At 40.2% G+C, this 26,821-nt stretch overlaps 1 protein-coding gene across 2 annotated transcripts in view; it reads right to left on the bottom strand.

Moving 5' to 3' along the window:
* LOC137295569 (serine/threonine-protein kinase 36-like) overlaps nt 1-26,821 on the bottom strand; it is a 52,781-nt gene that overhangs the window by 18,926 nt on the left and 7,034 nt on the right. Inside the window, exons 7-29 of one of the 2 annotated variants that reach the window (XM_067826979.1) lie at nt 25,922-26,148; nt 25,234-25,394; nt 24,569-24,694; nt 23,949-23,966; nt 21,077-21,238; nt 20,409-20,629; nt 18,784-18,883; nt 18,125-18,222; nt 17,688-17,793; nt 16,909-17,059; nt 15,425-15,555; nt 14,883-14,990; nt 14,538-14,636; nt 13,446-13,540; nt 10,911-10,974; nt 10,272-10,382; nt 8,950-9,024; nt 7,924-8,151; nt 6,700-6,803; nt 6,078-6,191; nt 5,151-5,310; nt 3,987-4,128; nt 1,766-1,889 (exon numbers count right to left, since the gene is read on the bottom strand). In XM_067826979.1, coding sequence (XP_067683080.1) covers nt 1,766-1,889; nt 3,987-4,128; nt 5,151-5,310; nt 6,078-6,191; nt 6,700-6,803; nt 7,924-8,151; nt 8,950-9,024; nt 10,272-10,382; nt 10,911-10,974; nt 13,446-13,540; nt 14,538-14,636; nt 14,883-14,990; nt 15,425-15,555; nt 16,909-17,059; nt 17,688-17,793; nt 18,125-18,222; nt 18,784-18,883; nt 20,409-20,629; nt 21,077-21,238; nt 23,949-23,966; nt 24,569-24,694; nt 25,234-25,394; nt 25,922-26,148 — 2,925 coding nt within the window. The remainder of the gene's footprint in view (nt 1-1,765; nt 1,890-3,986; nt 4,129-5,150; nt 5,311-6,077; nt 6,192-6,699; nt 6,804-7,923; nt 8,152-8,949; nt 9,025-10,271; nt 10,383-10,910; nt 10,975-13,445; nt 13,541-14,537; nt 14,637-14,882; nt 14,991-15,424; nt 15,556-16,908; nt 17,060-17,687; nt 17,794-18,124; nt 18,223-18,783; nt 18,884-20,408; nt 20,630-21,076; nt 21,239-23,948; nt 23,967-24,568; nt 24,695-25,233; nt 25,395-25,921; nt 26,149-26,821) is intronic. The other variant, XM_067826987.1, reaches the window with a different exon arrangement.

Below are 26,821 nucleotides of genomic sequence, written 5' to 3'. Positions count from 1 at the left end.
TTCAAAATATATATTATAGGATGGGTCTGTACCCAGTCGTAGAGGAAGTAGCGAAGACATTGGAAACCGTAGATGGGTTCCGCTTGAGGCAGTTATGTGATGTGAAACGCCAACTAGAACAAGACCGTGACACGCGGAAAGCACTATGTAAAAAATATAATAGAGCTTTCAATATCGTGGACGGGGCTGACACTGCCCTTATGACAACCAGCATGGGACTAGGGGCGGCAGGCGTTGGGTTGTTAACCACCATCGTGGCTGCACCTATAGTGCTAGGTTTTGAAATAACAGCTGGGATAGCGGGGGTGTTAGGGTTGACGCTTAAGTTGGTATCACGCAGACTGCATCGTAAGGCATTGAAACACGATGAGATCAGGGTTCTGGCCGAAGCAAAGCTGAACACAGTGAGTGAGCGTATTTCCACGGCACTCTCTGACAGTAAGATCTCAGAAGAGGAGTTTCGTTCAATCCTCTCTGAACTAAAAAAATATAACGGAATGAAACAAGATATTCGGTCCAAGTCTCGTAAGTCTGCTATCAGCGAGGACGAGAAAAAAAAGTACATAGAACAGGGGATACAAAAAGCCCAGCAAGCCTTTATTATGAACACCAAAGAGATCGTAGGCGGTTCACGTTAAACTGTTTCATCGATATAAACATAACATAGGGGAACACGAGGGCGATAGCCGTAAGCGAGCCACCGATCCTATATGGTCAGTCAAAACTTACAACATAGATAAAGTGGATATAAAAGCCGACGAACCTAACTTGTACTACTTGAGGGATGGGCCGGGTAGGGGATTTGTAAGAGAAGAATTATTGATCGTACCGTACGGCACAGTATTACCTCCTACCAAGGCACAGTAATTTTGTAGTAGGGGTAATAGTAGCAAGAGCTAATGGCCCAACCAAAGCCTTATTTAGTAAATAAGGCTTTGTAGAGGTATTTCTTGAAAGTGGTCCAGAACTGTCATTCCCTATACTACTGTATTCCATTCATTTCACTGTGTCATCTTAATGAAATAAGAAACCCAAAAGTTCAACATCCAGAACCCATATAATTCTAATATAGGTTCAGGGATAAACCTGCATTTCTGCAGCAATTTCTGCTCAAAATATGCATAGCTGCTGAAATATGGCTTATGTAACAAAATATGTGAAAATGCCACATCCAAAAAATACAAGTGCGGCATAAGTAAATATAATGGAAAAAATATTGTCTTTGTTTGCTGCAATCACGCAACAGACTATAAAGTGAACCATTTTTAATCCATATCCTATCCTCAGTCGGGCAAATAATCACCAACATCAGACGCCCAACCTGCTCAGCCATCGTGGTAAGCCTTTACTAAGAAAGTGTAATCCAAAATATGGCATATGTTAAATGTATTTGACTTGTTTCACTTCATACTGGACAAATATCCATCAAATAGAAATATAAAATTTCCTTAAGTTTCCATGTTCGTTTTTTAGCAACATGACAGATATGTATGTCATAAAGAATTCACAGTTTACAACAGGCTTGTATTGCCAGACAAGTTTAATAAGCATTGCAGCTCATCTTAACATCTGACTATTTGTTTGCTTTACATTCTGGAGTATTCCAGCTACATGATATCAGTAAACAGAGTTTTGAACCAGAAAAACATATCATTGATGTCATGAGCATTGATCTACAAGTCTGACCATCCGATCCCCTTCATCTCCTGTTACAATAGACATTGTTTGTGGAGACCAGTTCTAACTGAATGTACCACATACCCACCTTTGTTTGAGGACAGGGTACATCTGAGCATCATGTTTCATCAGATTACCCAGTAAGCTGCAGGTCCGAGATTGGACTGCCGTGGACACATTGGTTATCATCTTGACCAGAGGTTCGTAGTCACCTGACAGAAAGAGGAACCATGTTGGAATGGAGCTTATGCTTAATGACTCAGTGGCACTCTACTTCATACAAAGCATTAGAATATTCTGAACATTTTGAAGACAATAACACGAATGTGCTTTCAGTGTATTCTGGGGTTCAAAAATATTTTGAAAAGACACTTACTACAGAGCAAATAACTTCATGAAAGCATCTTGTTCTGACTAATATTCCACTTGCCCTGATTTTATGACACAATGCAAGATGTTAATGTTTACTGGACTGTTTATCGAAGAATGATAATTTCACACTCTACTAGCTCTACTTTATTAGTATTGCACACTTTAATAGCTTCATTAAGAGCAGATATGAAAAGAAATCCAAGAGTATTTGTAATTTGAAACCATATGTGGAAATTATCCAGTAGTCCACAGACAAGTAAGATACCATTATTTGATTGCCAGGAATGAAAACTGACTTGTCCCGAACATCTGGCGATGGGATTTTTTAACTTCTGGTATTAAAAACATTATCTAATCACTACTTCATTTTTAGAGCTAAGTGAACCACAAACATATTTCAGATATCAATTTTTAAAAAGATATTTTGATGAAGTTGATGACTGTCTTTTTTGTCACATGATGTTGTCCTACATTGCCAGGAAAGAATACAATTCTCACACAACAATTCGACATGACAAAAGTTAACCTTTCAAGGCATATTCAAATTTATGGTGTTTTGAAGAAAAAGTCGCCAAGTTCAGCCTCATGACATATGTCAGCATATTGTTTTGACTGGCACAAACCTACATGGTTGCTCTGGAATGACCTACAGTCAACAACATTTTTCACTGTTGCACGTCTGTATTGATTTGAAAACTCTTACTGTTCCAACACAACAAAACCTTTTATTCTGTGTCATCCATGTACAACACTGCTTATACTGTTATTGCCAACTCCACTGCAACTGAGCAAAACCGATACCAGCCTGACATTGCATCATGCCCCATTCGTAACTACACGTGTCATTCCAGCAAGCCGGATGGCGTCTCGTACCCCTCTCGTGGCCATGTTTACGACTGGGTCCTGTCTAAGCGCAAACAGGCACAGAGATGAAAATAGTCTCATACTATTATCAAGGAAAGATAACTCTGAATTTCCAAACATGGCTCTGAGAATATCCTACATCCCATGGACAAAACAGCAATACGGTCATTTCCTTTGCAAATGTTTCAGTGTTGAAAGTTGTTCATCTTTTAGCTCAAAGTTTATGCTTAAATTGTGCTTTGTATAGTGTAGCGAAGTTTCAGAGTTTCATTTTCATGATTTGAAATGTGTTTTACTACACACAATTTGATTGGTTTGCCATGATTCTTGGCAATACCGGCGTACGAGGGGGGTACAAGTCTTCTTGTAGGTCACGGAAAGAGATGAGTAGTTATGAATGTGCATGCCCGTCACCGGGTTATCTCCCCTTTGACAGTCATGTGACTTGCATCAGATCACATGATCTTAATCTAAATATAACCTTCTAATCTTTGCATTTGATTGCAAGAATGTTTACAATGACCACACGTACAACAAACAGACAGATATATCAAACATTTTTGTCCTGGCACTTGCTCTATATCGCTTGTCAAAATATGTAAAATGAAAATTAGCGGTTACTTTAATTTTAATCATTATTACCCCAGTTTACAGTGATTTGAATTAGAGATGTAATACATAAGTTTCATGAATCAATACATATTACGATACCCATGTCACAATTCAATATGTATTATGATACCTATTTTCACTGCATTAATGTAAATTTAGTTACATTTTGATGATTAATATTCCTAATAAGTTCTAATTTGTCATATTTGTGAATGATATATAATAATTAATAACTCTCATTGCATCAAAAAGCATGATAAAATTGCAAAACTTTCACAGCCAAATATTGATACAGTTTTGTTTTTTTCAGAAAAAGTATCGATGCAATGTATTGTGACATCGTTAATTCCATTGCTAGATGTTTTCAGTTTCAGTGCTCTGATAATCTGATAAAATGAAACACAAACCATTCAACCTGCACAAAGTCTCACGGTAAGGAGTCAGCACCCCATGATGCTCACCTTTATTGCCCAGAAACACTGACTTGACAAGGGAGAGGTGTTGCGGAGACATTCGGACCAGGTGGCTGCAGATGGTGAGGGTGTCACAGACGACGGAGATAGGTTGGTCTTCTTGGATAAGAGTGACCAGAAAGGGCACAGCCTGCAAAAGGGAGAGAACTCTACAATGTAATGCTAGTCAGGGGAGATAAGGACATTCTTATCAACTGTGCTAACCTTCCTACAAGAAGCTTATGATTTCAAACCTGATTCCTTGTATACAGTTGCAAATGTAAACCAAAAGTCACTGCGTTTTGTAATCTGATTGGTTGAACAATATGATCAAATGGTATTTGATTCCCGGAAACTGCAAGACTATTTGCTGCGCATTGACACGCAGAAATACTGCAAACAATTGTTTTGTTGTGCCATCAACAAGGATGACGTCATTAAAACATAAAGTCAGAATGACGTCACAAATGAGCAGATGCTACCATGGGAACCAGCTGAAACGGCCAGCAGATGACATTTCACTGCTGTACCTGTACTTGATGTAAATGAGTGCAGACAGTAAAACCCTTAGGTTTACTTTTTTGTTTACAATGTTGATAAACATCATCTATTGGCCAATGTCTGGGTGTTATTGAGTATTTGAAGCACGGGAATATTTCATTTGAAACCTCGGGCTGACGCTGTATTCCCGTGCTCCAAATACTCAATAACACCCGGAAAATGGCCAACACATGATGTTTGTCTCCCAACTGATATATGCCTGACACAAATTCTGCTTGTCACAAAATTATTTAATAAACCCATCTTTAGTAAAAGAGCATAACAAATTTAGATTTCTTTACTGTAATCAGTTAGAGGGACACTTTAAAAAATATGGCATGTTTTGAAGTTGTCACACAGGCTATTTTTTACCAATAAGTGAAGAAAACACATATGTATGTTTTTTGCCTCTTTTAGCAATATTCCAGCAATATCATGACAGAGAACACCAGAAATGGGCTTGACACAGTAACCACATGGGAAATAGAATGCGGTTTTTGGCATGACTAGTGGATGCTTTAAGACTAGGCTAACCTAACCTATTGAAACATCAAGATAGCCACTCACATAAATTAATTAATTCTGATGGATGCAAATGAAACCAGTAATTCCATGTCTGCACAAGACACTGACCTTTTCCTCCTTAACAGCTGAAGCAAACTGTTCCACAAAGATTCTGTTGGCAAGCACAAGTCTGGCAATGAGCCCCATGGGGGTCTCGAGGTTCTCCTTAGTCAGGTAACGGGTACAGCCAGTCACCAGGCGGGGCAGGAGGTCACACGTGTAGAGGCAACTATATCAGATATACACATGTGTTACTTTACAAGTCAGGGGGTCACTTCATCAGATACACCAAGGTATGAAGCTCCCAAAAACTTTCAGCCAGACTGCAGGGCTTGCCAGATGTAAAATTTGCCAGACCTAACAAAAACTTACCTGCCCACAAAATATCTTCATACACACATCAAAATTTTGACCTGACCATCAGGCAGGTGAATTTGAGAATCTGGCAGTATGTGTTAAAATAACCCATCACAGGCAGTCAGGCAGGCAGGTGTTTCGAAGACTGGATACATGTGTGTTATTTTACAAACTGATGATACCAGAAGTGCAGTGGCCACTACCTCATATATACACGCTACTTCACAAGTGAGGTCATACATGAAGCGTGTCAATGTTACAGTCAGATTGTGAAATCAATCATTATGTGAAATGGCTAAGAGGGTCAGCCATTTCGCTTCATTTTGTGTAATAATCAAAACAATTCAGATTATAACTTAATCTACAAAAGTGGATCACAATTTCAACATCATTTATTGTCACTAACTGTTCAAACTATTGTTGCACTTCAGCTTGGCTTTAAAGCATTTACACCTGTTTGTTTGACACTTGCTCTGTGCAGAGCAGCCACATCTCACAAACCCCTGCCCACCAGACTAGTATATTTATTGCTGCTACACAAAATGACGCGAAATGGCTGACCCTCTTAGTCATTTCAAGAAATGGCTGATTTCACAATCTGACTCTAGCATCAATATGGTGACAGTATTTCTGACTCACTGTTGTATCTCTGCAAGAAGTTCCTCATTAGCATCCACAGCAAAGGGGAAACAGCACAGCTGTGTGATCTCCAACAGCATGTCAACAGCAAGCTGTTTGCCTTCAGAGCCAAACCTGGAAAAAGAGTACATTGACATGAAAAGGAAAGACTGAATGTGTTGATTTTCAGATGACTGTGTCCTTCCTCAACAATAAACCCTTCTCTTCAAGTCCCTTCCACATGTAACACACGATATATTTGGGAATACACTTTCTCAGTAAAGTAAAGATTCTAATACTTTTGTTAGGGGGAGTCCCATTCAGAATTCAGTCCCATTGTGGTATCTGAGTGGACTAAGGACCATTCATAACTTATGGCTAGAGGGCAATGACGATTTTTTTTGAGAGAGGGTATGTGCCACCCATTTTGTTCTGAGGATGTAGAGATTCACATGCATATGCTGAGAGAATCACATGCATGTGCTTTTCCATAAATATCATCATCACCCACCTCCTAGCAATAAATGAATGACCCCTTTCTACAGTGACATTATGGATCACAAAAAATACCCTTGACATGATAAAAATTCCCTGTAAAATTCTACTCCCTGACATAATCCAGCATCATCAAGGGTTTACTTACTCTGATGCTACAAGGGCTAGAAACTCCTTGTGTAACACGTGAACCAGCGTGAGCATCACTACACTGTCCGATGCAGCCAGGTTGGGTATACACTGGTACGTCTCCTGCAAACATCGGCATACTTTATCAGGTCTTACTTTGGTGGTAGTAACTATAGTGCAGCTTAGGATTGGCTAAAAATATCAGTTAATAGGAAAAATGAATGATTATTGATATGAAATAGGGTCACTGAAAATATGTGCATTTTTCTATAGTATAGATTTACTATCTTCACGCAAAACACAAAGTTAGATTTTTATACATGGCCGCTCCCACACTATGTTCAGGATGCTGTTTTGTTAGAAATCCATACATAAATATATCCCCACTCACTAGGCATGAAAAATATTAATGTCTTTAGGACTTTAATTTTCTGATATTTATTAACAATCGATTGATATTCAGTTTACAATTACTGAGTAAAGATGTGACAGTTTATATAATCTGGAGCAGAAACCTAGTGACTGATATTATGAGCAATGACTAATTACGTCAGGATATGGTGACACACAAGAAACCAAGTCACTGTCCCTGACCAGGCAGTGATTGAAATTTACACTATTCCTGTGGTCCCTGGCTAGTAAAACTTTATCAGGACCATTAAATGACAAGTTTGCAGTGGTCCTGGTGGCCAGTGCATTTTGCATTGACGGTTAAGTAAATCTACAAATGTTATTTTGGACCAACGAAGTACCACTACTTATTGTTCACTTACTGATCCTGAAAGGTTTCTTTCCCTGTGAGGTTATCAATGAAGTCATTAACAGAACACAGACAGCCAATTCTAATCTGGAATATGACTGGTGTTGACAATCCAGTGATCAACAGTATGAGCATTGATCTATGCATTCAGAATGCGATAACATGTCAACTGAGTCGGCAACCCTGACCATCCTATGTCCATAGTTACACCTTACAACAAGAATAGGTCTCAGAAGAGGAATCAACGGCTTCGACTGTATATTCTTAATAATTTATATTATTATTCATAAGCTATATTCTGAAATAATTTTCATATTCCCAATGCTAAAAATTCCTGGAAACAATAAAACTTTACTCAACATCTATGACTCAGTTATCTGCTGCTCTACAAAAACTTGCTGGCAAAGGTAGTCTGGATAAATGAGGTTTCACAGATCAGTTCATCCCACTGTAGGCATGCGGGACATAATGTGTGTATGTTACCTTGGCAAAGACAGAGACTGCCATCTGCAGTGCTGCCATGAGTCCTTGAGGGGACACAAGGCCCCAGTCTGGGGGGACAAACCCTGGTGCTGCGTCTCCATCAGCCTCGATGTCGTGTATTGGCATGTTGGTCTCTGGGTTGTGCACCTGAAGAGCCTGGGCCACTCGGTGCCATAGTGTCCCCCAGATCCCACTCTCAATGTACAGCTGGGCCACGGGTACATCCGACTGAAACAATGAGGTGAGGTGAGGTGAGGTGAGGTGAGGTGAGGTGAGGTGAGGTGAGGTGAGGTGAGGTCAGGTCAGGTGAGGTCAGGTCAGGTGAGGTCAGGTGAGGTATGATGGTTAACAGTTGGCACCCACCTTACCCTATTCATGACCTGTGACACCTCTGCATACCTGTCACATGCACAGCTGACTTACATTGACAAACGCTGACCTTTCTGACCCAACACTGCCACTGTGACAGGTCACTGGCTCCCTCCCACTGCTAGCAGTCTGCGTTCTGCTGTTTATTTTGTTGACAGTTACATAGACTGATTCTTTCATAAAAATGCATAAAATCAGTGATTTACAATGTGATTAGATTGTCTGACAAAACATCCATTTGGAAAGTGTGAGACTGACTGGATCATTGGACTAAGAATTATTTACAAAAAAGCAGGTCCACATGAATTTCATGCCAAACTATAGGATTTCACACAGCAGTGATAAAGAGTATGTTCCGTCTCGCTGTCTCAGATCAGCCAACAGCTCACTGCTCAAAATTCCCACAGCCAAACTGAAAACCTTTGGACGCAGATGCTTCACGTTCACATCGGCCTTTCTCTGGAATGGTCTGCCCTTCTTCATTAAAAACACTGAAACACTGTCTACCTTCCAGTCAAAGCTGTAAACTTTCCCCTTCCCAAAATATTACCCTGACGTCTAGACTCGCTGTCTTATCAAAAGCGCTGCAAGCAATCACTTGGTGTTTGGACACTGTAAAAGACGACTTATTATTATTATTATTATAAAGAAACCCACCTGAGCTAGGAGTTCGCACAGCAGCAGCAACAGGCCGTCAAGGACACCATAGTCAAACGGACATCGCACACAGATCTAGAGGGGCACAGAAGCATTAATGTGTGAGTCAATTCATACAAAATGATACAAAAAGATTAAGACAACAACTAAGAAGTGATGGGGAATGACCATTATCCTTCACAACTTGCATCAATGTCGTAAATCTTGAGCAGAATTCCTAGTGAATATAATGAGGGAGAATTCATAATTGATATAACGAGGGAAAGATAGTTTATCACTGGATGGTTTTTGTTTTATTATCCATATCAGTTTTCCATCTAAAAAAGGCTAAAATGAACATGAAAATGGCATGCTCAATCGGGAAACCCATAATGTTGGGAACCCAAATATCCCAACGCGTTGACTGACTGATGTATTTTCTGCAACAGGCACTCAACATTCACTATAAAGTGTAACCTCCTTACGGACTGACAGGAAAAATACTACCCTGTGTCATCCATACCATATTGGTAACAAACTTCAGAGAGCTCTCTTGATAATCTACAAATAATTTACAATCATATTTACTGTGAGTGATATCTCTTCATCATGCACTGGTCTAAATCACATAATCTTTAAAGGCTCCAATACATCTTCAGGTATGTTTAACCTTGAACTCAAAACTCAAAACAGTATGGCAGGAGTCACGTGCACACACTTGTCCACATTACTGATATCATGTTTCAAGATTTACTGGATGGAAACTTGAAACAACCTGTATTCTGGATTTGTTTTCAAAAGAACTATAGTAAACATTGGATCAGGTCACAGGAGTTAACGGTTTCGACTATAATTGATAGACTGACAAGTCAAGTAGTCATTAGTGCTACCTCAATCTGTAAGGCAACAAGCTATAGTTCCCTGGGTCATTGATCAGCTACATCCTCAAACCTCTCCTCTGAGTTAGGTCTGTGAAGACTGACCTAGTCACTTCCAGCCTCAACCACTGACCTCAGATAAGTCAGTGAAGACTGACTTAGTCACTTCTAGCCTCAACCACCGACCTGAGCTAGGTCTGTGAAGACTGACATAGTCGCTTCTAGCCTCAACCACTCACCTCAGCTAGGTCAGTGAAGACTGACCTAGTGTCATGTCACTTGGTGATGTGGATGAAGCGCAATACAAATACCCTTATTATTATTATTTATTGTTAGTCACTTCTTGCCTCAACCACTCACCTCAGCTGGGTCTACGAGACTGACCTAGTCAGTTCTAGCCTCTACCACTCACCTGATCAGGGTCTGTGAAGACTGACCTAGTCAGTTCTAGTCTCTACCACTCACCTGAGCTAGGTCTGTGAAGACTGACAGACAGGCCTGCAGCATGTCCTCAGGCTGCACCTCCACAGACACACCACAGTACACCATCTGACTAAACAGCAGTGCTGCTGCAGCCTATAAACAGTCAAGGGTCAGTATGAGTGTGTGATGAGTATCTAGTCTGGCCTAATCATGAACATATCATATAAAAAAGAGTCTGGTGTCCCCACCATGATGTTACAAGAATATTGCTAAAAGTGGTGTATAACAACACTCACTCACTCATTCACTCATTCACCATAACAAAGTCTCTTTATTTATGTGAGTGAGTTACTTCAATAGTAGTTTATTTATATAACATGTCAGGAATTTAAGATTGACCACTGTCAGTGGTGATAAATGGTTATACTATTACACATTCCGGATTAACCTTTTCCAAACGTGTCCACAAAATCAATTGTTGCAGACTGAAGTTGGATAAAGGACCAACCTACCATGGGTCTTAGATGTCAGAAAAGTAGAGAAACCAAGGAGTATGGTGTTGAACAAAGAGTGAAATCAGAATCCTGGAATCAAAGGGACTGCAGCTTAGACCACAGGAGGAAAAACATTTTTCAAAATGCTTAACAGACCAGATGCTAGTTTATGTCATGTGGCACTCACTGTGTGACTTGCTACTGTAGAGTCCAGGAAGAATGACACCATCATGCCAGCAGTGTCTGCTATCCTGAAAACATATCAGTCTTGAAATGTTTAGGACCGCCACCATCATCATTAACAACAAAGAATGGAGTAACAAAACAATTAAACATTAACATGGATCATCATGAATCATCATCATCATCATCATCATCATCATCATCATCATCATCATCATCATCATCATCATCACAAAAGGGACCCGTGAAGGTAACCAATCTCATACACTGGCGACTATGCTTGTCGTAAGAGGCGACTAACAGGATCGGGTGGTCAGACTCGCGGTCTTGGTTGACACATGTCATCGGTTCCCAATTGTGCAGATCAATGCTCATGTTGTTGATCACTGGATTGTCTGGTCCAGACTTGATTATTTACAGACCGCCACCATATAGCTGGAATATTGCTGTGTGCAGCGTAAAACTACACTCACTCACTCATCATGAAAGGTGACTATGCTTGTCGTAAGAGGCGACTAATGGGAACAGGTGGTCAGGCTTGCTGACTTGGTTGACATGTCATCAGTTCCCATTTGAGCAGATCGATGCTCATGGTATTGGTCACTGGATTGTCTGGTCACCATTGACATATCTAGCAAGAAACTCAATGAGTCACTGAATCATCATCCATCACAATCATTGCTAATCAGATTAGTACAACTGTTTGGAGGTTGTCTAGTCTTGCATGGGAGATATGGTTTATAGCCAAGTACAAGTGTGTGGTGGTTGTCTTGTCTTACATTGGAGATATGGTTTATAGCCAAGTACAAGTGTGTGGTGGTTGTCTTGTCTTGCATGGAAGATATGGTTTATAGCCAAGTACAAGTGTGTGGTGGTTGTCTTGTCTTGCATGGGAGATATGGTTTATAGCCAAGTACAAGTGTGTGGTGGTTGTCTTGTCTTGCATGGGAGATATGGTTTATAGCCAAGTACAAGTGTGTGGTGGTTGTCTTGTCTTGCATGGGAGATATGGTTTATAGCCAAGTACAAGTGTGTGGTGGTTGTCTTGTCTTACATTGGAGATATGGTTTATAGCCAAGTACAAGTGTGTGGTGGTTGTCTTGTCTTACATTGGAGGTATGGTTTATAGCCAAGTACAAGTGTGTGGTGGTTGTCTTGTCTTACACTGCAGGTATGGTTTCTAGCCAAGTACAAGTGTGTGGTGGTTGTCTTGTCTTACATTGGAGGTATGGTTTATAGCCAAGTACAAGTGTGTGGTGGTTGTCTTGTCTTACACTGCAGGTATGGTTTCTAGCCAAGTACAAGTGTGTGGTGGTTGTCTTGTCTTACACTGCAGGTATGGTTTCTAGCCAAGTACAAGTGTGTGGTGGTTGTCTTGTCTTTCATTGGAGGTGTGGTTTCTAGCCAAGTACAAGTGTGTGGTGGTTGTCTTGTCTTGCATTGGAGGTATGGTTTATAGCCAAGTACAAGTGTGTGGTGGTTGCCTTGTCTTACACTGGAGGTGTGGTTTATAGCCAAGTACAAGTGTGTGGTGGTTGTCTTGTCTTACATTGCAGGTATAGTTTATAGCCAAGTACAAGTGTGTGGTGGTTGTCTTGTCTTACATTGCAGGTATGGTTTATAGCCAAGTACAAGTGTGTGGTGGTTGTCTTGTCTTGCATGGGAGGTATGGTTTATAGCCAAGTACAAGTGTGTGGTGGTTGTCTTGTCTTACATTGGAGGTATGGTTTATAGCCAAGTGCAAGTGTGTGGTGGTTGTCTTGTCTTGCACTGGAGGTATGGTTTATAGCCAAGTACAAGTGTGTGGTGGTTGTCTTGTCTTACACTGGAGGTATGGTTTCTAGCCAAGTACAAGTGTGTGGTGGTTGTCTTGTCTTTCATTGGAGGTGTGGTTTCTAGCCAAGTACAAGTGTGTGGTGGTTGTCTTGTCTTGCATTGGAGGTATGGTTTATAGCCAAGTACAAGTGTGTGGTGGTTGCCTTGTCTTACACTGGAGGTGTGGTTTATAGCCAAGTACAAGTGTGTGGTGGTTGTCTTGTCTTACATTGCAGGTATAGTTTAGAGCCAAGTACAAGTGTGTGGTGGTTGTCTTGTCTTACATTGCAGGTATGGTTTATAGCCAAGTACAAGTGTGTGGTGGTTGTCTTGTCTTGCATGGGAGGTATGGTTTATAGCCAAGTACAAGTGTGTGGTGGTTGTCTTGTCTTGCATGGGAGGTATGGTTTATAGCCAAGTACAAGTGTGTGGTGGTTGTCTTGTCTTACATTGCAGGTATGGTTTCTAGCCAAGTACAAGTGTGTGGTGGTTGTCTTGTCTTGCATGGGAGGTATGGTTTATAGCCAAGTACAAGTGTGTGGTGGTTGTCTTGTCTTACATTGCAGGTATGGTTTATAGCCAAGTACAAGTGTGTGGTGGTTGTCTTGTCTTACATTGGAGGTATGGTTTATAGCCAAGTACAAGTGTGTGGTGGTTGTCTTGTCTTACATTGGAGGTATGGTTTATAGCCAAGTACAAGTGTGTGGTGGTTGTCTTGTCTTACACTGGAGGTATGGTCTGGAGCTGTATGATGATGGTGCTGAGAGTGTGGAGGACCATCTCCGTCACGGTGTTCACTTCCATGTCTGCCACCTCAACCTGCAAAACATCATCATAGTGGAAATACATGTAAACACCATTTCATCATCCATGAGTTAAGGCTGGGGGAGGCTGCTTCATCGCACATGGTTCCGAGACCAAAAACAGGAACATTTTCTTCTAAGACTGAATGGACGGCTTTAATGGGTGATGTTTAAGAACACATTGCTGCAGTGGGGAGGGAGGTAACTCACAGGTCATACAAAACTACATACCACTAACTACTGGCAATATGAGGAAACATCTTCTCTACATATCAGTCATACTAAACAAGTTAGAGTCAACTAACACAAACTACTGACAACATTTGGAATTGGTTGTGACGTAAATGCATTGGCTACTTCCTTGCTTGACAGAATGACTTATATGCCAATATATTCTGTGACACATGACTACACATGACGAATATTATTTATTTAAATGAAACAAATTATTTTAAAACTATCAGAACCCTTTGGAACATACATCTTAATTTTAGCACATTACATTCTACAGCAAAAATGCTTGTCGTAAAAAGGCAACTAACTGGAATGGGTGGTCAGGCAGGCCTTGATTAATGCATGTCATAGCATGTCTCACTGACTGTTTCAGACTCAATTATTTACAGACTGTCATCATATTGCTAGAATATTGCTGAGTTAATGTGATAACCAACAAACAAAAACAACAGCATGCTGGCAAACAAGGATAAGTTGGACTGGCGAAGAGAACATGTTTACAAGTAGGCAGTGAATAGCAATAAGCTAACCTCTTTGTTTTGTGAAAGCAGGTGCACATGCAGTGCATGAAAATGAACTTGATTCTGCACGTAGCTACACATGACTCTCACTTGGTCAGTGTAGTAACCTGGAGCCCCATTCCACACAGTGGCAACCACCAGTGGGCAGCATTCATACATGATAATACAGCTCAACTGTCAGGTAGAAGCTCAACTTATCCTTGTTAGCCAGTAAATAACCACATGTTTGTAGTGCATGAAGTGGGTGGTCTGCCTCACCTTCCCCATGAGGATGCCGATGAGAGACTCGATGTGATGTACGTTGTTAGCCATGAAAGAACAGAAGTTGTGGGATGTCTGACAGCAGTTGTACACCACCTATACACAGAACACTTCTCATGAACAATTCCTGCACGGATTCATCTACAGTACCAAACTAAATGCCCTTAGGGAGCAAAGAGGGAAACAACTCATCATTTTATTATAATCAAATTCAAAAAAATCAAATTCATTTTATGCAGCTGTGATAGGTTTGTAGAAAATATACGCACTTTACACAAAAATATCGAAATATCTGATTCAGTTAGTTGTGCCTATACTGAAGAGGGTAAGCTGGTGGCTGACCTTGAGGATGGTGCTACAGGCTGCTGGATGTCGTAACAGCAGCAGGAATTCATCAGCAGAACCCTCAAACCCAGCAGTGGCAAACTTCTCTCCCAGGTAGTGGGCAATCTGTGGGGGCAAACAACAAACAACGATTGTTATGTAGCCAGATTATCATCATTTACAAGAACACTTGGAAATGTTGGTATACATTTGCTAGCACACAGGATTTGCCTATTTGTGATTTTCATAATATTTTTCAAACCAAAATGTTTGTTCTATCAAAAAGTGAAATTTTAACTATACCTTTCCAAAGAGGTAGGGCATATAGAATTTACAAGATCGATGAAATGCCAATGATGAAGCCATGGAGGAAACAGATGATGAAGAGAAATTAAGGGAAAATGTAACAATTTATTCCATTCCTTTCAAAATGTTTCATCTGTATGGATACATACAACTTTTTCTCACATGCATTGGCACTGGCTACTGGTACGCTCACAAAATGAAATATCCCCTACTTTCCTTGAATGGTACATATATCACCAAGAATATCCTCTCACCTTCCTCTTGCCATCCACTCCGTCCTGAGCCTCCAGGACCACAAAGACGAGGGATGAAAGACTTCCCACCGACAAGTGGATCATATGCTCATAGCGATCAGCAGCAAGCTCCTCATTACCCTCAGCCAGCTCTGTGAAAAACATTAACAGCATATCTATGTAGTTTGAATAACCCTTTTTGTTTGTATGAATACACTCAGCAATATCAGGTAAATGTCAGTATATGCTGACAAAATTGTTGATTATTCTGCTGTTATTAATCTGGAATGCTGCTCATCAGGGCACAAAACAATAAAGGTTTGGTCTATATGATGAGTATGACATGTAGTCTGGGTGTGATGACATGTCATCAACCAATGATATTGATCATCTGATCCATTAACCTTGCATGACAAGCATAAGTTGTGGAAATATCCCATATTTATGAAAAGGAATGTACCTCAACAGAAGATGCAAAGAACCTCTTCCAAGTGCATTTGGACACAAACAAATATCTACAGTTGATAAAGTTTCAATCTCAAGGAGTTTCCTACTTTTTTTTAGATGTGTTCCTATATTTGGTAACAAAAGAAACAATGTTGAAATTCTATCAAAAGTTCTTCAAACTGTCTGTTACAGTCATAAGCAGAGTCTCGCATGAAAAGAGTAGAGAATGAGATATGTGCAAAGTGTCTTGGCAACAATCTGAACAGCAGAAACATTTCAGAAAGAGATTGAATCCACCCAAAGTGAGTGACTGAGTTAGTTTAGTTTTACACCGCACTCAGCAATAATCCAGCTATATGGAGGCGGTCTGTAAATAATCAAGTCTGGACCAGACATCCAGTGATCAACAGCATGAGCATTGATCTGCGCCAGTTGGGAACCGATGACATGTGTCAACCAAGTCGGCGAGCCTGACCAGCCGATCTCGTTAGTCGCCTCTTATGACAAGCATAGTCAACTTTTATGGCAGGCATGGGTTGCTGAAGGCCTATTCTACCCCGGGACCTTCACGGGTCGAATCCACCCAAAGAATATCACCAATGGCGACTGTGTACAGTGTGCGAAACAGTTTCCAGATTTTGCTAGCATGACATTAGGGCTAAATATATCTGAAAGTTACTGGCCTCCAAAACAATTCACTAAAACAAAATTTGAATGTTCAAACTAGGCAAATAATAACATCAAAGGCAAATCACATCTCTGAATTTCTGAAACATTTTGGTTTTCCTCTAATAACTTATGAATGTCATCAATAAAGCTGTCAATATAATGAACATTTTTATCAGGCCATAACCTTGAAAGATTTTAAAGTGACTGAAACCTAACAAGCAGGACAGAGAGTGATATATTTACACTATCCAGTTGGACAAGTGACTGTTCAGATTTACTGGCCCAACTGGATTTTTGCTTTTACTCACCATGGAATAGCAGGCGTGTTGCTATTTCACTCACGGACTATGAGGTGTTGGTGTTGCAGTAGAGGAGTCTGTATGACATACCTGTGAGTTTCTTTAAGGCAGGTGGATCTGCTCGGGTACAGTCCAGCAGTTTGTCAATGGCGCTGGTATGTTTTGATGCTACTGCCAGAAAATATTGGTTGGCAATACCTAGACACTTCCTGTCCATTGCCTCACTCAGATACACTGCACACTGTGGACACAGATAAGGCACAAAGTGAATGTATGACATCACAAATTTCAGGGAATAACTAAACCAACTGAAAGCAACTTCTCAAGTCTGATGAAGACACCCATTTTATTCTATATTGCACATTCAGAAACAAAAACTCGAATGTGCTAAAATTTATCTTGAGGTAAATAAATCCCACTGAATCACATCAGCTTGCAGTAAGTTTGTTTGTATGTGTCATTTCTAATATTCCAATCTTTTTCTGATATATTATAGTATTATCTAACTTTGAAAGATGCAAAATCCTGTTCCAGCTATTTGTACACACTATTTCAGCCCAACAATGTTGCTGAGGTAAGAAGGGTCAGTAGAGTAAGAGTAAAGCATCTATTGACGAAAACAAATTGATGACTCACATCAAATCCATGCATACCACTTCACATGGACAATCAATATTTCGACACTTATTCTCAGGACTACATCCAACTCCAAGGTTAGTTCATAGTTCATACCGATCATGCTTTAAGTTACAAAGGTTTTCCAGGATGACAATAAACTGTTGAATCTACTGGACCTAGCCATATACAATACTGATACTGTAGAGTATGTTGTCTGAATACTATCTAGATGGAGCTGCTGCAGCACTGACCAGCAACGTCTGTTCTCGGAGTCTCAGATCCTCGTCTATCTGGAGAGACAGCAGCTTCGGCACCAGGCCCATGAACTGTAGCATGTTGGACAGGAACTCCTGGGCCCTGGACGAGAAGACACATAGTGGGCAAGTGTTGTAGTTAGTTTTGTTTGTTGTTTGTTAGCTGATTGTAGCTGAGAGGTTGTTTTGATGGGTGGTTGAGTGTTTGGCTCTTTGGTTGGTTGACTGGTTGAGTTCTCTATTGGTTAAACAAGTGGTTGGTTCAGATAGCTGGTTAGTTAAATGATTGTTTGAGTGATTAGTTGTTGAGAGTATGGTTGTTTTGTTGGTTGAGTGAGGGCTTGATTGGATAATTGAGTGTTTGGATCAGTGGTTGCTTAACTGAAAGACTGTATGGTTAAATTTTAAAAATCGAGTAATCTGCATATACTTACACTTCCTTGCCGACCCTATCACTCCAGCTGATCTCGCTGGCAAAGTAGGCATTGACTGTGATGACCAGATCTATCAGGATCTGCTGGCACCAGGGTTGCTGTGGCAACAGACCATAATACTCACAGTGCTCAATGTACATACAAGGGAGAGAAAACTGTCTCTTAGTGACTTTGAGATAGGGAAACTTCCTAACATACTCCAATACAAACACAAGTAATGGGCCATTAGAACTCCCATTTTGGTTTTGTCAGCTATTACTATAGTTGGTTTAGGATAAGTCAGAGGTATGGCTTCAGACAAGATAGGACATGATAGTAGCATGATGTTAGCTTTTACTCATGGTAGGTCACCTTTGTTTGTTTGTTTGTCCATTTAATACAGTTTGTCCATTTGTTTGGTTGTTGTTTGAAATTACAGCTATATGGCAGTGGTCTGTAAGTACTCCAGTGATCAACTTCATCAGCACTGATCTACTCAATTGGGATATGATGACATGTGTCAACCAAATGAGTGGGCCCTGACCACCTAATCCCATTAGTCACCGCATGGCATGCTGAAGACAAATTCTCGCCTGAATCTTCATGGGTACATGAATCATTCACTGATGAACAAAGAAGAATCATTACAGAAAAAGTCTGACTTATGGAAACTATTGTACCTGCTTGACTTTGGGTTTTTCCAAGATCTGGTTGAGGATATCAAACACTCTTCCTGGTACAAACATGGACTTGACAAAAGAAAGAATCTTGAACACATCACTGAAACAAAGAAACAAGAAGATTAAATAGCCTGTCGTGTTTGTTAATAGTTTTGTGACACACTAACAATCTAATCACCAGAACATGGTAGCCTGTGAATTGTCTTGCAGTCTTCAGTTATTCATCATCATAATCCTCCTTCTCCTCTTCTTAACACTTATATAGCTCCAATTTCCAGCTCAGCTGCTTACAGGCACTTTGTTTTTCCCTAGACCAATGGATGTAAATCTCAAGAGGATGTCATATTATCAAAATCAACTCCCTAGGGATAATAAAACTCTGTCAGCCTTCTAGGCACACCAAGTTTCTCATCCTTTCTCATCCTTACGATGTTCCCATTCACAGCTGGCTGGACTGGGACATATAGTTGTAGTATTTAGTTTACTGCATGTTGCTGTACGTGCAACTAGGTGTTTGCATATATTCATTCACCATCTTGTCATTTACCAAGGAATTTGTGGGTTCCACAGGGTTATGTAAACTACATTAGCGTTAGTGTCAAAACTCCTTGTTGCCCATTAATGCCGGGCACCAGGCAGGGACTAACAAGGACCATAGTTTACCATCTTTTGGTATGACATGGCCATGGAACAAACCCTTGACCTTCTTGAGCAGACACTCTAACCACTACACCATGGAGGTGGCCCAAGAGTTCGATGGCATTATCCATTTCATGACACAGATGAAACACGGTGGGGTAGCCTAATGGTTAAAGCTAAAGGAGGTTATTGCTGTCGGAAACACTGTGTTGGGGTGTATCTCTAGTTAACTGTGTCGTAATACCATGAGATATTGCATTCAGTATTATTGTGGGCAGTTAGTAAACTAGTTCAGATGGTTGTGATACTGGGCTTAGGGATTGGTTATGTAAGATAGGATCTATTTGTTTGTTGTTTAACAAGTAAATAATCGAGTCTGGCCAAGACAATCCTGTGATCAACATCATGAACATCAACCAAAGCATTTGGGATATGATGACATGTGTCAGTAAAGTCAGGGAGGTTGACAAGGGTTCATGTTAATATGCCTCTCATGATATTCATGGGTTGCTGAAGACAAATTCTAGCCAAGGTTCTAGAGTAGAGGTTCAAATTCACTTGTCACACTGAAGACCTGGGTTTGATTTCGTACAAGGGTACAATGAAGCCAATTTTTGGTGACCCCCGTCGTGATATTGTTGGAATGTTGCAAAAGCAAAGTCACTCACATATGATGCAAGCTGGTTTCTGTGGAAATATATTCACTCTTGTACTGAACTGGATTACAGAGTACTAAATAGAGTGTATCTGTTGATCAACAGCATTGCAGTTCATTCATTCATGGAGGTGTCATTCATTCAAAAGTTTGTGAGTGTGAGGAGCGTGGTGGAGGGGAGGAATTGCTAATGATTTAATCCTGATTAATGTGGAATATGTAATCCGAAACAGAACATATTTCTTGATTCGACTAAAATTAAAACAAGCTTTTCTTTTGCAGAGAAACAAATGTGATCAGTTGACAACAGGAACACAAAGATTCCTCTCACCATTTGAGAGTGACGAGGTTCGTGACAACCCTCAATGCTGTCCTTAGTCTAGCTGCTCCCTCCAACATTCCGTCCTGGACTTGGGCTGAGCTGCTCTTCAGACGAGCATCCAGCTTTGAAGTGAACTTTGAGTCCTGGAGGAACTGAAGGGCTATTTCAGGGTCACCCTCCTGGTCAGTCGTCTCGACCACCACGGTCCACTCATCCTCGCTGTCCACTTCCTGTATGGGCACAAAGGGTAAAAAAAATAATGAAATTATCAGCATGAATGGTAGGAGTGAAAGATTGAGTATGGTTTTACATTGCTTTTAGTAATATTCCAACAATGTCATGGTGGGGGACACCCGAAAAAAAGTTTCATGTATTGTACCTTTGTGGGGAAGAAAACCTGGGTCTTTGGCATGACGAGCCAATACTTTAACCATTAAGCTAACCCACTGTCCTGAATGGTAGGACTGCAATGCAACACTATGAAGCAAATACAGTTTGATGACAAACCAGTAATCTACGCAGTTTGGAAATGATGACACGTCAACCAAGTCTGTACGTCTCATTATACGATCCCATTAGTCACCTGTCACAACAAGCATGAGTTACAGAACAATTCACAGGTACAAAACAATCATTAAATATGATTTTTTTTCCAAAGAAAAAGAAAGAAATCTAACCTCTTCTCCTTCTCCTTCCAGTTTAACATTTTCAATGTTCTTCTTCTTCTCTGGGATAGAGTTCTTCCTCTTGATGGTCCGACGACCCTCAATCTCAATACTTGGATACTCCTTCTTGTAGTCCTGGCTGATTCTGTTAGGTCGTGGAGTAGGGTCCACATTCTTACAACAGAAGGTAACAGTAATCTGAATGAAGAACTTTATGCCTGTCAGATCTCGGTACATTATCGACACACTGCATGGTGACAAAATACAGAAATAACATTACAATATATGACAAAATGTTATGAATCTCAGCTTCTTCTTTATTGTTTGCACAATGTTTCTGGGCTATTCCTTGCCAATTCATCAGGTGGATGATATATGCTACATACTTACTGTGAGTCCAACAATAAACCATTTACTATTTTTTCATAGTCGTATATTTAAGTAAAATATTATCCTAAAATAGACAATTTTCTTTCGACTTCCATTTATCAACATGCTTTTGGAGACCAAATTTTAGCTGAAATATTGAAAGAAAACATGATATAATTGTCAAGGTACGCTTTTATAGTAATGACTAATGTTATGACTTCGCACAGATAAGTTGTATTTTGTCAAGCTGCTTCAAGAGTTTTATGTGAAGTTTAACAGTTTTGCTTTGCATGAAAAGGAATGAAATACCTCTGAAGTTATGAAGAAAGTAAACACGGTTAAGAAAGTCACAATACTGAAGAAGCTTACTGCTTGACAAGTATTAGATGAGCCATGACCTGACAAATGATCCCAATTGCAAATATGGGAATACCATCCAGAACATTCCATTTGAAACAAGAGGGAAACAGGTTGTCGTCTAAATATTGAAAAGTTCAATTTCCTCATGCGAATCGTGTTTTCATTGTTATATTATACTACTGGATATGTGTTAAACAGAAGTGGCATTGAATTCACGCCATGGTCAGCGTGTGTTGCACGTGCTTAATCCCCGATCTACCTCATGTACCTGTAGCAACCAAGTGTATTCGTCTACATTTTGTGCCCTGCCTACTTGTCACAAACACGTTTACTGCACAGGCTCATCTAATATGTGTCAAGCAGTAAAAATATTATAAGGACAGTAATTCTTGTTTTCTAAAAAAAAATCTGAATTAATCACACACGAACCTCGAAATTGCTGATGTATTTTTAACTACCAAAGTAATTCTCTTTAGGCTGAACCCAAAATAATTTTATAAAAATTGCCAACAAATACATTTTTATTTGAAACTTGGTCTCTTCCCACCCAACAGTCATCTCCCTTAGCTCCTTTTACATAAATAGATAAGCACATGATAACAACCTAATGACAACAAATCATATAGAGTGACAAGGAGTTGTTAGACGGTGAATATAGCCGAAAAACATGAGACTTATAATAGTAATCAAAGGTGATACATAAAGTTAAAAGGTTTACATACTAGTCTCAATTTCAAAGACCACAAAACAAATTAAATGCTTAGTATCATGATGTCAGTGTTACTTTTCTGTAAGTAAATATATTGATATTAAGTAAAGACAAACAAATTAACTATACTGAGTTCCGATCCACAAACCTTTACATCTTATGCCAAAGGATATGATTTATCATAAAACAATCAAAACGATTGTTATTCAGTTCTTATTCATTCAGTTACCAATTTGTTATTATGATTTTACTCCATATGTATCTTTTTACATCTCATGAAGTCCCATGGTTTTAAAAAAAATATACTTTTTTAATTTCAAAAATTTAAATTTAAACACTTTGAAAAAAAGCAAAAAGAAAAAGCATAAATATAAACAATGGACACATTGAAATTGCTGAAAAAAGCAACACAAGAGCTGCTAGCTGGAATAACTACTTTTTACATGTATGAACTATGATGTATATAAGGCAAAGTAGCAAGACATGAAAAAACAAGATGGAATTGAAATTCAAGAGATAATTGAATAAAATCTAAAAGTTGAGGAGAGTGATAGGAGTTTGTTCAAAGCCAACATATTCGGAAGTACTGCAGTTATATTAGGGTGTGTCAGATGGAGTTGAGACTGAGCATAGAATTATGACACCTTTCACAATACTCTACCTATAAATAGCATAAGGCACAAGAAAAGGCTTCACTGATCAAGCCTGGGAACTGGATTGATGAATGAGAGAGTGAGTGAATTTAGCTTTACATCTCTTTTAGCAATATTCCAGCAATATAATCATCTGAGGACACCAGAAATGGGCATCACACATTTTACCCATGTGGGGAATTGAACCTGGTTCTTTTGCATGATGAGTGAACACTGAACCACAAGGCCATTCCTGGAACTGGATTGATAAAGTGAGCTTAGCTTTACACCACTTTTAACAATATTTCAGCAACATCTGGTGAGGGGCACTAGAAATGGGCTTCACACATTGTACCCAGGTCTTTGACCTGACAATGGGCTGCAATAACGTCTCATATCCGATTCATGTGGGACAATGGAATGACAGGCAATAGAAATGATAGGACTTATATCTTTGGTGAAACCCATATAATTATATTAAGACAACAAATCTAAATCATTAATTAGAATCTGAACTCACAGGTCACTTCTTATGCTGAAGACTCGTGTTCTATTCCTCACATGGGTACAAATTGTGAAGCCCATTTCAGGTGTCCCTATGATGTTGCTGGACAATTGCTAAAAGCAACGTAAAGCATACTCACTCACTCACTCACAGTATCAGCCTTCAGACATCTGACCAACCACAGTGACAGGAAAGAATGAGTGACAGTGGTTGTCTACACTACAGCCTGGGTATTGAGTGTCAATGAACGGCTCCTTGACATCAGAGTGGATGGCTTAAGAAACAATACTATAATATGGTGAGCATTACCTCCAGTATTGTTGGTTCCTATACAATTATAAAGAAAATAAGTCTTAACATCATTCTGTTGAATATATAATAACAAACCGATCAGAGCAATTTCAGATTATCACAGTTTGTTTTCACAAATCCTTTTTGTCATGTTCATACATACGATTTACAGATATATTTCATGTAATAGTTATGGAAGTGGATATCACTTTATCTCTGCAAACAACAGAAGAATATTGTTATGATTGATGCACACACTCTGGTAAAAGTACTAGAAAGTGGTTAAAAATGTTCAAGTGCTGGAAGATTGAATGCTCTGTCTGTCTGTCTGTCTGTCTGTCTGTCTGTCTGTACCTCTCCAGAATAATGTGCCCCCATTCTTCAGTTAACATTGCTTACCCCTTTTCACCCTGACATCAAGTCCTGGTTTTATTCTTTTTATGCCAAACACCCGGCAGGGTAACAACAATTACCATCATCTTTAGGCATGAATGTGTCGAGGATGCTTCATCACTGATGTAAGAAGACATCAGAATTTAGAAGGCCAACAATCTTGTAGTCAAAACAGATAGCCTTTTAAGTTTATCATGTTTGGAAATGTTATAAATTATCTTCATTGAAAACAATATTTAATGTACCTTGGAGGTGCCATTATCCTCCCATTGCTGTGAGTGGGGTCTGTCTGGGTGGATTGGCATCGGTTCTGGGGCCGTCACCTCCCTCTTGTCACCCCATGCTTGGGTTCGAGTCTCTTTAGCTGATTTCTAAACCATAAATACCAGTACATACAGTACAAAGTAACTTCATATTTGCCTTACTGAAATTAAACAGAAAACAACCCCTGACAACATCAGACATTAAACTGACCCATTTTGATACCAGACACAGTGTACACTCCTCAGGACATCCAACAGTGTGAACATCACTCGTGACATCTAACAGTGTTGACATACCTTCTGAAATACAACATCGTAAACACCTCTAATGACATCCAAGACAGTGAACACTCCTTGTGAACACACCATTGGGACATTACACACTGCGAACATACTGTGTGGCATCACACAGTGAACACCCCTTATAGCACACAGTGAACACCCCTTACAGCACACAGTGAACACCCCTTACAGCACACGGTGAACACCCCTTATAGCACACGGTGAACACCCCTTATAGCACACGGTGAACACCCCTTATAGCACACAGTGAACATCCCTTTATGATATCACATACAGTGAACATCCTTTATGATATCACAAACAGAGGTCACATCTAAAACAGTGAGCACTCCCTTATGGCATACCTTCTTCTCTTCCTCCATGGCCTTTTTCCTGGCCTTAGCAAGGATCTTGGAGGTGCCAGGTGGGTGGGCCTTCTCCTTGGCCTGCTGCTCCTTCTTCAGTATCATGGAGGCGGACAGTGGCTGGGTGAACGGGCTGTCTGTCTTGGTGTCCTCCTCATTTACTGGAACATACAGGAGAGACAGCTACAAAGGTGTGCCAGAAAGATGTATTAACTGGACTGGTCATTTTGACAAATGAAATTAGCCCTACAATGTGAAAACAGTGGCTCAAACTGACACCAGGTCACTCTCACTCACAAACTCCTGAGAGTCGCCCAATGCCACCCAGGGGTGATGGAGCAGGTCAGCCAGGATAAACCAATACCCCACATCCCCATACCTATACTGTCCTCGCATTATGCAGGGGTGGTAGAACAGGCCGAAACAGGACAAACCACCATCCCCTGTTCCCCCTACCTTTAAGGCCCCCTGCCACCCAGGGATGGTGAAGCGGGTCTGGCCAGGACAAACCAATACCCTCTGTTACCTCTGTACCCCCAACATTTCATACTCTTTGCCACCCAGCGTGTGGTGAATCAGGTTCAGCCAGAACACACCAATACCCCTGTCCCTACTACCTTTGATGTCCCCTCCAGCCCATGGGTAGTGATGCAGGTCAAAACAGAACAAAATATCTCAGTCCCCATACCTTTAATGCCATCTGCCACCCAGGGATGGTGGAGCAGGTCCGGCCAGGACAATCTCTGGCGTGGGTTCTTGTTCAGGAGACCCTGCAGGAAGTCCTTGAAAGGAACGCTCATGTTCTTGGGCCATTTGACAGGATCCTTGATAATCATGTTGACCAGTTGGAAGATACTGTTTGTGTAGAATGGCGGTGCGCCGGTGAAAAGCTCATACAGGATACAGCCTAGAGCCCTGGTCATGTGGAAAGAGGATGCAGTGGCATATTAGCATAAATACAGGCAGTCTTGATTATGAGTCTTAGCATATGCCAAGTTATTTCAATGTTCATGAAACCTCCTTACATCTGTGTCTCTCCAAGGATAAAAAAGAAGTAGGGCAGGATTTCAAAAGCTGCACACGAATTCCAAAAAAAGGCCATTCAATGCCAGATTTACAAGTATTATGTAAAGTTATAATTCTAGTTAAAGGTCCAAAGAGCAGTTATTGCACTTAACTTCTACATGTAACAGAAAATATAACAGCCAAGTTTGAAAATCAATTATTGTATTAGAAGAAGGGCAGGGTGCCGAATCAAAAGGGCAGTGCGTTCCACCCTGCCAAACTGCAGAGGGACAGTACAGGAAATAGTTTCCAAGATTTGCTAATCGTTCTAGCCATGCTTGAAAGTCACTAGCCCACAAAATAATTCACTCATCTGAAATTTGAATGTAGAAACTAAGCAATAGACAACAAAAAGTTGAAACACCATAATTTATCAGGCTATGATCTTACATGAGTTAAAAGTGTATTATACCTCAACAAGTTGAACGTTTAAAAGATGAGTCCATGAAAATGCACAAGTCAGTTGGGCCAGTGACTGTGGAGGATTAAAGGCCCGAATGGATTTCTACTAGCCACGGGCTAG

This window comes from Haliotis asinina, chromosome 1 (genome assembly GCF_037392515.1).
Source record: "Haliotis asinina isolate JCU_RB_2024 chromosome 1, JCU_Hal_asi_v2, whole genome shotgun sequence".
Lineage (NCBI taxonomy): Eukaryota > Metazoa > Mollusca > Gastropoda > Lepetellida > Haliotidae > Haliotis > Haliotis asinina.
Note: the sequence above shows the minus strand (reverse complement) of the source record. Positions and strands in the feature narration are given on the sequence as shown.